The sequence below is a fragment of the Xenopus laevis genome, chromosome 6L, assembly GCF_017654675.1.
Source record: "Xenopus laevis strain J_2021 chromosome 6L, Xenopus_laevis_v10.1, whole genome shotgun sequence".
NCBI classification, from domain to species: domain Eukaryota; kingdom Metazoa; phylum Chordata; class Amphibia; order Anura; family Pipidae; genus Xenopus; species Xenopus laevis.
The window spans coordinates 144262609-144275263 of record NC_054381.1 but is presented as its reverse complement, the minus strand read 5'-3'; the positions used below and the strand labels follow the sequence as shown (position 1 = coordinate 144275263).

The following is a 12655-nucleotide window of genomic DNA, read 5'->3' as shown; positions in this document are numbered from 1 at the left end:
ACTTGATCCGTAAGGCAAAAAATGTATAAAACATCGAATTTATTCAAGACGTAATAATAAAAGCAAAGTCTGAACACATGGATGTTGCAGGCAGGGGGGGAGCATGGCTTGACGCGTTTCGTGACTCAAACTGGTCACTTCCTCAAGAAGTATAAATAATGTAACTTCTTGTTGTCAGTCAGTCCAGGCTGGGGTCAGAGTGCCAATGAAATATCCCAAGCATACTCACACTCTCCTGTTGGTACTAAGGGTGGTAATGGTAGAACTATTCAGAGTAAATTGGGTGACTGGGACCCAGAACTGTGGAAATGGACACCAGCACCTATATCAGGGAGCACGGCAGTAGTTAGGTGGGGAATACCAGTAGACAGTGTTTGGGAGTGTCTTCACTCATTTGAGAATTTTAAAATGTCAACTTATAGATTGCTCCCAATGTGCAAGATATTCATGCAACTATAGGCATGTGACTATTAGTTTCATGTTTCAATATACCCAACCAAATGCTTGACTGAAAAGGCAGGAATGAAGACTTCAGACTTCTGGTGCAGGGTTAAAAAATGATAAGCTCAGAGAGGGCCATATGTACTCAAAAAAACTGTCAATCACTCAAAGTGTAGCCAGTAAGTCAAGGACCTAGACAGGTATCAAGTTGGTTTTTACATATGTTCTTTTGACTTTTTAAAAGTTAGATAGAATATTAAAGGGAAACTATTTAAAATGGACCATTCTACTTTATGTATATTTGTACTGGCTTGAATTATAAACTAGGGCTTGTGGCATACACGTGTGTCATGAGGATATTAGAGAGAGGGTGGGTGCACACCATCCATTCTTTTTAAAGAGCTTTCCTTTCCTTGCTTGCCAGTGCTTTCTAAACACAGCGCTTAAGATTTGTTACCTGTCCAAAATTATAGCTGCCTTTAAAGCAAAGCCAGTGGTGAATGACTGATCTCCAGGCAGAATGGAATGGCTGGACTCCTATGGTGCACCTTTTCTCTTTTCCCTTCATAGCCTCTAATGGATATTAGATATTTAGGTCCCCCTCAGCCTTGCTGATGAGGGGATATCACGCATGCTTCTTCCATTGGATCCTTATAGAACAACTCAGGCTTTAGATTGAGATAAAATGATGAGCAAAATAATTGAGCAAGTTTAGAAGTTTTGCCAATATTCATGGTTTGATGCCTGTAAAACAATCCACAAATATGCAGCTAAGAGTCTTAGCCTGCTTTATATGATATATTCACGTAAAATGGAGGAGAAAGGGGGTTGTTAGTTCCTTATGTGAAACTGTGATATGTATGTGTAGTGGTATGTACTGTATGGCTTTTAGTCTATTGCAGAAAAAAGTCTGTTAGTCCTTCCAGAATTCTGGAGAATGTTCTGGCAACCAGAGAAGTCTTTGGACTGGAGTTGGGTCTTAAAAGAGATCATCTGTACCTATGAGATAAGAGGGCATGGGTACATTTTGCTTTAGTTACGGGCAAATTATTCTGCTTGTGCTCTTCGGAGATAAACTTAGGTTGCATTTCAATAAGCTAAGAACTTTTTTATGAGGGAAATGGAATCATTAGTAGTGATGGGCGAATTTATTAGCCCGCGAAAATTCGCTGTCGAAAGTTCGCCGGCATCAAAAAAAATTGTCGCAGACGTCCAAAAAAAAACGGACGCCGGCATAAAAAGCGGCCGTCGGCGTCAAAAACGGGTTTCGGCATCGAAAAATGGGCATTGGCATCAAAAAAACGGACGCCGGCGCAGTTTCACGAAATTTTCGCAAATTCGCCCATCGCTAATCATTAGTGCAAATTTAGCTCATAGTCTTATCTATCCTTTTATTATTTTAACAGCAGTAGACAAGTCCATTCTAACTGCTGGCTGGTTGTAGTAACAACATCTTTCATACTTCTTATTACATTTCCTCCTATAGTCTTGCTATTCAATCACATAAAATGTTTTGTAATGGGATTTTCATGAAATCTATCATTTCTGATCTTGTCCAAAAGAATCAAAGAGAAACACTTACTAATGAAGTTGTGGAATTTGGAGCATCCAATAAAACATAAAGTGATTATATTTCATACATACTGTACCTGATTTTTCTTTTAATCTCTTTATAAATATAAAGTAACAATTAATCAAGCTTTTTTTGTTTTTATGGTATTTTGGTGTGTGCTGGTGTGTGTGTAAATCACATAGTATAGATACATTATGCCTGCCTTACTATTCTTTTAAACAGGTACTGATATGATAAAAAGGGATGCAAAGGCAAAAAAATAAAATCAATTTTTATTTTCTTTAATGAAAAATAAGTCTATCTCTAATATATTTTAATTTAAAAAAAATGGTCCAGTTTTTTATAAGAAACCTGAAATTCCCCTTAATTTTACTTGCTCTGACTGCTGCAGATAGGAAACTTCAGACGGTCCCTAACTGCTCTGCAGGGAAACGATCATACTTTCAAAACTCAGGGGAGCCCCCCACCTTACTTCCCATAACTCAAGCATCTTTGTTTGTTTCCCTGTAATGCAGCCAGAGACTGTGTAGAGATTTTTATCCGCAGACCCAGTGTAGTCTGCATATTCTGATTATTAATCAGTTTTGCTGTATCTGAGCATGTGCATAGTCTTACAAAGACTGTTAACAGAGTTACAAGATGGGGAACCCTTGTGGCCAACTTTGAAAGTGTGGCCACTCTTCCCAAGTATATGCACATTTTAAATTAAATAATGAAGCTTTGATCACAGAAAGACTGATTATAGGCTAGGGAAAATTTTGGCCTCCAGCATAAGCAGTGGAAATGTGTAGATGGTTAAATGTTTTTAGCATCATCATCACTTGTCCAACTTGTGGCCCTCCATCTGTTGAATTACAGTTACCAGCATGTTGCAATGTGGATTATTAAATCAGATGTTACCAAGTCTTTAATGTCTAAGACAATATATCTTTCTTTTAATGGCAGATGGTTTAGCATTTTGTGTGTTCCATTAGATGAGTTCCCATAACATCAGACATGGAGGGAATATGGCAGCCCTGTGGTTAGCAGGTCAGGGGTCCTAGCTTCAATTCCAGCCGGGGGGGCTGTATGTTCTCCCTGTACTTGCAGTGGTTTCCTCTGTGTTCTTCAGTTTCCAGCCACATTCCAAAAACATACAGAATATTTGAATATTTCACATGAAATACATGGTAAAGATGAATGTTGCTCAAAGAATAGCGGGAGAGTGCCTTCCAAATCTGCATGTAAAATTATATTTAAAAATATATATATTTAAGTTTAAGTATCTAAATAAGTGGGATTTTGTTTCTGTATTATGATTTCAAACCAATATGTTTAACAATTAACATTGTGCAATTCATTGAGATAGGGATATAGGAAATCTAAATCCGCCATCCCCACCACCAGTGTTAGATTTTTTTTTTGTTTCTCTACTTTTTACTTCTTTGTTCTACATTATGCAGGAATATCACAAATAATCTTCATTGCAACCTCTTAAATGAATACGAGTACCTAATGGAACATAATCTAATTCTGTTCACTGAAATCAAATCTAGTTGGCGCCACAGATCCTTATCTCTCTATTTACTTTATTTTCTAATAGATCAAGAAATTCAGATAGTTTTTAATTTCTTTCTACTCTGTAATGAGTCAATGGTATAGAAGTGGTCAAGGCCAGGGTTTTTTTTTAACCATTGAATGATTGAATGTTCTTAGCAAATTATTTGTTTGTATAATGGCTACTTTACAACCATATTCCTCTTGTAAAACATGAACAAAACTTATTTAGACATCATGATAAATGTAAAATGTATTATTTCCCTATATGATTTATTATAACTAAAAACACGGACCCTTAGCCCAATGATGGGTAAATGGGCCTGCCAAAGATTTTTTGATTGGGAGCATTGTACGAACACAACATTATTATGTATCCCAAAGAGTAAATATTAATTTGGTATACTATATAACTATATATTATAATTTCAAGAACTTGTAGCATAAATTAATTTTTTCTATAAGAGTACTTAGCATGAGCTAGGATATCAACCACATGTTTTACAGTAATTGGGTTAAGCCAGTAAACAATACTTAACTGTATATATTAAATCTTTCTGAAAATTAAAGCAGTAATTCAAATGATACTGCTTACGGGGAAATGTACTTTTTCAGCCCCAAGTCAAATTTATGTTCATTTTACTTTCCTGTAAATAAAGCCAACATGTGTGGCCAAGGCATTGAAAGGCCAGAGCATTCTTTAATTGCAAGTCGTATTATTTCCAGGGACTGTCCGGTCATATTGCCCTGCTAATTCCATGTAGCCCTTTACATACGGTGGTTTTATTTGGACACGATGTAGTAGTACAGAATAGTGGTGATGTATAAATAAAGCTATACATACATAAAACTGATAGAGTGCAAATTCCCTTCTTGCATTTTGCAGAATGGTGTTAGAGCCCAGTAATTTTGCTGAGCTCTAACACCCCATATGCTGGAATTCAAACACATTCTCAATAATTCTCCTGTATTGTCTTTGGTAAATGTTGGCTTGTGGATAAATGTCGAAAATATTGGATGGTTGGAAATTCCTACTTAGTTTTTTAATCTATTTTTTTTTTCTAGTGATGGATGAATTTATTCGAATTTGCGCAATTCGCCGCCAGCGAATAAATTCACGAAATGCCAGCGAAAATTCACCCGAAAAAATTCGCCGACGTGGAAAAAAACGGCGCAGTTTCGCGATTTTTTTGCCATTTCGCGCGAAATTCACAAATTTTTCGGCGAAACGAAACGGCGCAAATTCACCCATCACTACTTTTTTCCATTCGTTAAAGACTTATGGGGGTATCGTATTGATTACATATTAAAACTACAGCTTTCACTAGTAAGCATTGTTTTCAATTGCCAATGATACAAGTACATGTGAACTGTACCAGTTTTCCACATACGGTCCATAAAACAAAGGTCAAGGGTTAAAGGCAGCATGGTCAGAGTACATTCAGATATACGGCCTAGTTAAGTATGGTTTGTGGTTAAAATGTCATGGGATTTTTGTTTGGAAACATTGACAGTTATGGATTTTCCAAACTGTTTTTTTTTTAAAGATTTTTAAAGATTGTTGATGTCCTTTGTGTTGTAGTTACACTTTAAAACTAGGGATGCACCAAATCCACTTTGGATTTGGATTTTTGGATTCGGCTGAACCCCCGAATCCTGTGTGAAAGATTCGGCTGAATACCGAGCTGAATCCGAACCCTAATTTGCATATGCAAATTAGGGGTGGGAAGGGGAAAACATTTTTTACTTCCTTGTTTTCTGACAAAAAGTCACACAATTTCCCTCCCCGCCCCTAATTTGCAAATTCGGATTCCGGCGGGCAGATGGATTCGGCTGAATCCGAATCCTGCTGAAAAAGGCCGACTCCTGGCCGAATCCCGAACCGAATCCTGGATTTGGTGCATCCCTATTTAAAACCATCCATCAAAGCCTTATATCATATAAGAAGATATACTGTATGAACTCAGCACAAAGGTTAGGTCATGTTTAAAATCAAGCCAACGTCATGATTGTTCTTGGTTTTCTGGTCCAGTAGTCCTTATACCATTTCAGAGAAGGAAAGAACCTTGCCATAGGAGAAACTTCTTCAGGGTAACATGAAGGGAAGAATTTATATTCTTAATTGCAGGAAATCATTGTATAGGAGAAGACATAATAACGTTCTCTTCATTATTGACTCCCCCCCATCAACCCCAAGAGGGGCAGATGCACCTCTAAATAAAGATAGTGTTTTTTTAACCACAATAATTAAAAATAAATAAAAGCAGTACCCTAACAAACTTCGATAAACTGTTGGGTACTCTGTAATGCAACAAGATGCTCCAACGTGTACATAAGTAGGCGTTTAGTTTCACAGTGGGACTTTAGATAAAAGAGTTCCAAAATAGCAAGTGTTGAGAGATAATACCCACGCCACAGCAGGAGGGGACTAGTACAGACAAATGTTTAGTAAAGTACAACCTCATTAGCATGTGTAAAAGCCACTTATTTGTAGCCTGTAATTATTTAACATATATTAACTAAAGTATGCTCTGCTGTGACTCCCTTTAAACACCTCTTGGGATTTTTTTTTCTGTAACAGTTCAGCACCCTAGAGCTACATGTGACCTGTTATATTTACTTTGAGGAAAAAAAAAATCTTTGATTATATGATTTAGGAAACTCAAAGGGTTTTTTTTTTTCTTCCTTTCTTAATATCCACTGTTGTAAAACGCAGGTCAGAGATTTAAGATATATTTTAGCCGACAATTAGATACTTGGCTAAGGCTAGCCAATTAAGTGGCCAGAGCTTGATGAAACAAAATATTTTTGGGCTTAATTCAATGACTGGGATAGTTTTAAAAATAAACAGAAAACAAATTCAGACAAAATACTATAATTACCTTAAGTGGCTCGGCTACTCTAAACACAAGTGGAACTTGCTCCATGCGACGACAGTACATGCCTTGTGTTCCCGTCGGTGTATAATGTAAAGACTTGTCACAGCTCATAATGTAACATAACATTACTTACTGCACAAACTCTGTTTGGACTTTATTTGCTTTCACTGTGGTTGATCCCCTGGCGTTACATTTGTACACGTATTAGTTTCACAAATTGCCTGCAAGAAACCTGCTCTTGCTCAAACTAATTTGGGCAATGCCCATAGGTGGGACTTTGGGGCTGCAGAACGGAGTGCTGGTCATTGTTTCTCTATGATAACACTGAAATACTATTACTGAATATAAGCAGAGCTACTGCCAATTTTTTGAAGTAGTATGTCCCATCAATGTAGGTTCCCTTTCATTCTGTAATGGACAAGAAAGGTCCCCAATGTTTCCTCATGAGCAATGGCCAAAGATACAAGAGTAGATGTATAATGATTGTTGGAAGGATCCTTTGCTACAATTGATTGCATGGTCAAATTCTTCTTAAATGGCCGCCTCTGGTAAAAATATTTTTAGGGCTCCCAAATCTTGACCTGTTTTCCAAACATACACTTAATACTAGTCAATATCCATCTGTGTCTCCCACTATCACAGGTTCCAAGTAATTGCAGGGTTTGTTGCCCATAATGTTTGTTGACTGGGCCACTGTATCTTCCATTTTTTACTTTCTCTTTCTATTTCCATCATTTAATGGAACTACATATATAATTGTCAACTAACCTCTATAAAAATTGACTTGCTAGCTGGATTCCCACTTATTTACTCATTTAGTCCTATTAGGTTAACTTGGCCCAGGGAACAAGGAATGATAAACTGTGGATGTAGTCAATCAAACAAGGTCACAAATAGAACTTTCCATAGAAAGAGGCAGCTCTTTACGTTTTCTCATGACCTTTAGAGAAGAGAACATTATATGATTTCAGTATATAAGTTCCTTATATTTCAACAGTAAAATGTTAAGGAGAAACATCTAGAGACAGCTTGAGTTCTTCATATCGCCTAGGCTCTTCTTTCCAGGATTTTATAGGATCCATTACCTGAAAAATTATTATCCAGGAAGCTCCAAATTACATAAAGGCTGACTCCCATAGATTCCATTTTATCCAAATGTTTTAAAATGATTTCATTTTTTTCTGTTATAATAAAACAGAACTTCATACAAACGATGAAATAATTTATCCTTATTGGAAACAAAACCAGCATATTGTTTTTAATGTTTACATGATTTTCTAGTAGACTATGATGCAGGAAAATCCAAAGTACAGAAATATCTGTTATTCGAAAAAAACCCACAGGTCCCAAGCATTCTGGATAACAGGTCCCACACCTACAGTTGCTTATTAATCTTATATGCAACATCAGCTTTAATAACTGTTGTAACTGCTGACTAGTGGTTGGTTGCATTTAGTTGCTCAGAATGGAGACCAACCATATAGTAAGGGGCCTGAAAAACGTCTTGCATTAATTTTAAAGGAAGTGGGACCACATAGGCCTTAGGTGGAATTGATGAAAGCACATTATAGGAAAATAAAGATGATGTTGTTCATATGTGAGTGGTAAACCAATTAATTTTTACTTTGGGACTGGTAGAACTCCTATGAGAGTTCCAGTGTGTTTTGTGGAGCAGCACAACCTAAAGTTCTAGTTACATATGTTGTGCCACCTTGATAAGGGGGCAGATACAGAAGATTTCCCAGAATGTGCTTAGTTTTATCATGTTTCAACTGGTGGAAAGTAGCGTTGAGTGCGAGTATGGAAGAGGACATTTAAGGGCTTGTGTATTGCCTTGTGACAGTTCTTTTAGGTTAGTGGTTAGTCTTGTCTCGGGTTCCTTAAAACATTAGGCTTCTGTAGCAGTTGTAAAGTACAATGGAGGAATAAGATTCAAGAATATCCCATTGTCGTATGGTTGGCAGAAGCCTATACAGTGTTTCTGCTCCATAAATAAACATTTCTGTTCCTAGGCCATGGGTTTCTTAACCTTTTTCCTCAAGAATTGTTTTAGAGTCCATTCTGCAGCAGATTTTAGTTACTATTTTCTATTGCAGGAAGACATTTCAGTGAATTTAAGGTATCAGGTTGAACTACTGTAAATAACTCTATTTTTTGGGTTGACCCATTTGATGAGAATCCTTGGACAAGCCCCTTTATATATAGCCAAGTTCATGGAGACCATTTTTTGGTGTAGGAGAAGAAGGTCTATATGAATTATGAATATAGGTTTCCATAGCATACTACTTTACGTGATGACTGCTTCTTTAAGTAATGACAGGGAAAGTATTTAATTCCATTAATTGCTACGTTAAAAACAAAGCTATTGTGTGCCCCCTTGTGGAACATGTTTGTAGCTCTTGAAAAAAAACACAAGTAATCCGTAAGATTTGGGTCCATGTACACATATCTTCAAAGCTGCATTTCACAACCGCACAACTATGGGGAAAAGTCTTGTTTTCATTTAATAAGTTACATTCACAAGTAACAGTGAAAGTATTGTGGGCTTGTTAGTGGATATTTCTGACCCTTGAATTGCAGGGAAAAATCTACTTATCTATTTTTATTCCGTACCCAACGTTTGTGGAAATAACGGCTCCTTAAAATATTCCAAGGCCTGTTTTGTTTGAATAGGATTTAGAATATTTGTGAAGTTTGAAGAGAATTGCGTTGTCATTCTTTGATAAATGTGACTTTATCTGGGTGGTTTATTAAAATTTTGTTGAGACACCCCCCACCCCCCAGAAGTTATCAGTGAAAAACTATTTATTGACATTGACCAAATGGAAATCTTGAAAAAATGAAAGTTAAAATCTTGCCACCTAAAACCTTCTGAGATGCCACAAAAGTCAATGGGAAGTTTATTTTCAATAATAAAACTCGTTTATTAATTGAATTTGTTTGAAACTCAATCGAGATGAACCCATCTGAGAACAATTAAACTAGTTAAATTAATTAAATACAAAATAACCATGATTTTGAGAAAGGTCACAGTTCTGCATTTTATTGCACCTATGTAAGTTTTTTCTTTTTTTTTTTTTTGGAAATACAATTTTTTTTTAGAAATATGCTGCTAAGGAACGATACCAAGAGCAAGAGAAACCAAGCTTTGTCTGTGCAATATCCATTTTACTATATGATAAATTCTATCTTACTCTGGGGTATCATTGTTCTTCCATCTTTGCTTAACCTCCTCATTTCCTCCCAAAGTCTTAAATCTGATAATTCTCTTACAAAAACAACATGAGGCTGAGTATTTTACATTTATTTTGAGTGCCTTGCAGACGGTGATATTCTGAGACCTGTCAAATATAATTAAGAACTTATCAGCAGGTAGCATTTACTGGTCTAGTGTGAAAACACACCTGATTGGTTGCTATGGGTTACTAGATGAGGGCAAACTTTAGACTTATTACATTACTCAAGGTGAAACTAGAGTACAGTTGACTGCATCAGAGTTGAACTGCCCCTTTAAACTTGTGACCAGTGTGCCACAGATGAACAAACATGAGCAGAACATAGTCAAAGTCGCTAATCTCTGTTTTGTAGATGATCGATAACTTCTTACATTCGAGTCTTTTTAAAGGTCGGTGGCATCAATCCTTGTGCTGCTTTTAATTATGATCGTTAGACGTTGATAAGGTTAGAAGACCAATCCAAGTCTGATTGACAACAAATGACTTCCAGATGGTTTTCATTTTTCCTATTACCTATTGTTTTTTCTTTAGTAGGTTATGCAATAGAACATGCTTTCATTAAACCAATAAGTAGAACCAGATATCTGGCTTAGATGGGAAAAATATCCCCCCCCCAAAATAAATTGGCATAGCTTCATACTGCACAAAAAAGATGAGTTACAAATAAGTGTGCATTGGACTACAGTGTGGTACTATCATATACAGAGTTTATATTCATTTATATATATATTGTGCATGGAGTTCTAATGCAAATGGGGCAAGGTGGAGATTAAAGTAAATTTGTAGAAATCTAAGTGGCAGCAGCTTTCAGACTTATGGGTTCAAGACCTCACTGCAGTTCACCATTTGTTAAGCCCCCACCTTGTTGCCTTATTACATGGGTTCAGATAAATAAAAAATACTGCATAGGTCATTCTGCTGTCATTGACCAGAATGTCTAGTTATTTACTAAAATCTGAATTTATCTCATAATATTAATAAAAAATCTCAACCAAAACCCATGCCGATTTTAGCTAATTTCTTGATAAAAAAATTACATTTAATCGTATTGTGAAGAAACTCAAGCGAACGAAAACTCAAATTGTACGGATTTTTCAGGCTTTTGGCGAATCACTTGATTTTTTTGAGTTTCTTCAAGAGAACCCAGAAATAGGCGGATTTTCAGGCTAAACCCTGTACAGACCGTGGTAATTTCAAATTGTGATAGGTCCCTCTCCCATTGACTTAAACAGGACCTTGACAGGTTTGAGATGGTGGATTTTCTGATTCAGGCTTTTTGCAGCATTGGGGTATAATAAATCTTGGAAAAATCTAGTTTTTTTTCTCTAAAAGTGAAAAAAAAAATCATTTTTAGAGATTTCACAACTTATGTTTATTTCTTTTGTACAGTTTGGGGGGCAGATTTGTTAAAAATTAAACTAGGGGAATTGCTTTGTTATCACCCCTACTTTTTGTGTGCAAACACTTTCTTATATATACTGACAGCAGCAGAAGTAGAAATATTAATAGCACTGATCACATGTTCTTTGCTCACGCAGGAAAGAGAACTACAAAGAAGAAGGACAAGAGGAACAAGAAGAAGAAAAAGAAGTTACTGGAGAGGGCCCAAGAGCAGCACAGTGTCGTCCTTGCTACAGACCGGTCTAGCCAATAGAGACAGATCCTTACATTTTTCTTTTTTGCTAAGTGCACAACGGCTGCTACATGCTCTTGCACACGAATGAACTGCGGAACCGCTGCTTTAACAGTATTGGTTGCAAATAACATGTGAACCGATTCACAAGGTTGTTTGTGTTATTTATACATTTTTAATTTTTTTTTCCTCAATCCGGAACTTCCAAAAAGGAGTGAACGCTGAGTTGAATCAGTGTTGTAGTTGGGACAAAGAATTTTTTGTTTTAATTATTGTTTCTTCGGTTTTTATTGTAGTGCCTGTGAGGGGCACTGGCAGAATTCTTTTTGGAAAAGGAACTGTTGTAGAAATTGCAGAAGCGATCTACAACTACTCGGACTTGTGTATATTTCTGTGAAAGGAAAAAAAACAGAATAAAGAAACCCCTTGGTGGGACCGACCCAATATCAATTTTTTTTGCTTGTTTTACATACTGTACATTTCACGATTGTACATGAAATATTTGTTTAGGTGATGTTTGTTCCCAGCGCCTATTTTATTAAAACAGTTGTATAATGAAACTGTTTAAGCTAATATACTGTACTACAGAGGTAACTGCTTATTGTCCCTTGTAGCCTATTGGTTATTTGTACATAGTGCTGAGAAGCTACACATAATAAACTTATTTACTGTGTAATAAGGGTTTTTTTTAATTTGCCCAAAATTCTCAGGGTTGCATTATACAATACAAACCTATATCTAATCTGTTTTTTGTGAGAGTATAAGAAGGTAGTGAATCCTTCCTCCCAACTCAGGGGCAAATTCACTAAGCGCCGAAGCGCCTAACGCTAGCGTCAATTCTCTAGTGTTGGGCATTTTCGTTACTTCGCAAATTCACTAACGAACGCTGGCGTAAATTCACTAGTGTTACTTCGCACCCTTACGCCTGGCGAATTTGCGCAACGGACGTAACTACGCAAATTCACTAACACGCGCATTGTACTGAACGCTACCTTTTACGCTAGACTTCCTTCGCCACCTCAGACCAGGTGAAGCGCAATAGAGTAGATAGGGATTGCTTCAAAAAAGTTCAAATTTTTTCTAAGTCCCAAAAAACACTGGCGTTTTTTCTATATTATGGGTGATAGGCTGAAAAAGATCGAAAATTTTTTTGGGGCTCCCCTCCTTCCCCCCTACATTTCCTAACTCATGGCAACTTAACTATACAGTGGGCACATGTGTAGGGCAAAATAAAAATTTTATTTGATGTTTTGAAGGTTTCCCAGGCATTTGTAGTGATTGTACGTATTCCTCCATTGAAATTTGAATTTGGCGCCGTATGCAAATTAACCATCGCTAGTGTAACTTCGCTTTGCTT

The 12655-nt window shown here is 36.6% G+C and overlaps 1 protein-coding gene across 2 annotated transcripts in view; it reads left to right on the top strand.

Moving 5' to 3' along the window:
• The window catches only part of rspo2.L (R-spondin 2 L homeolog), an 86177-nt gene extending 74203 nt beyond the window's left edge, over positions 1–11974 (top strand). For both annotated transcript variants that reach the window (XM_018266662.2, NM_001095530.1), the window contains 1 exon segment: positions 11204–11974. In XM_018266662.2, the coding sequence (XP_018122151.1) occupies positions 11204–11319 (116 nt within the window). In that variant the 3' untranslated portion in view covers positions 11320–11974.
• The last annotated feature ends 681 nt before the right edge of the window (positions 11975–12655 follow it).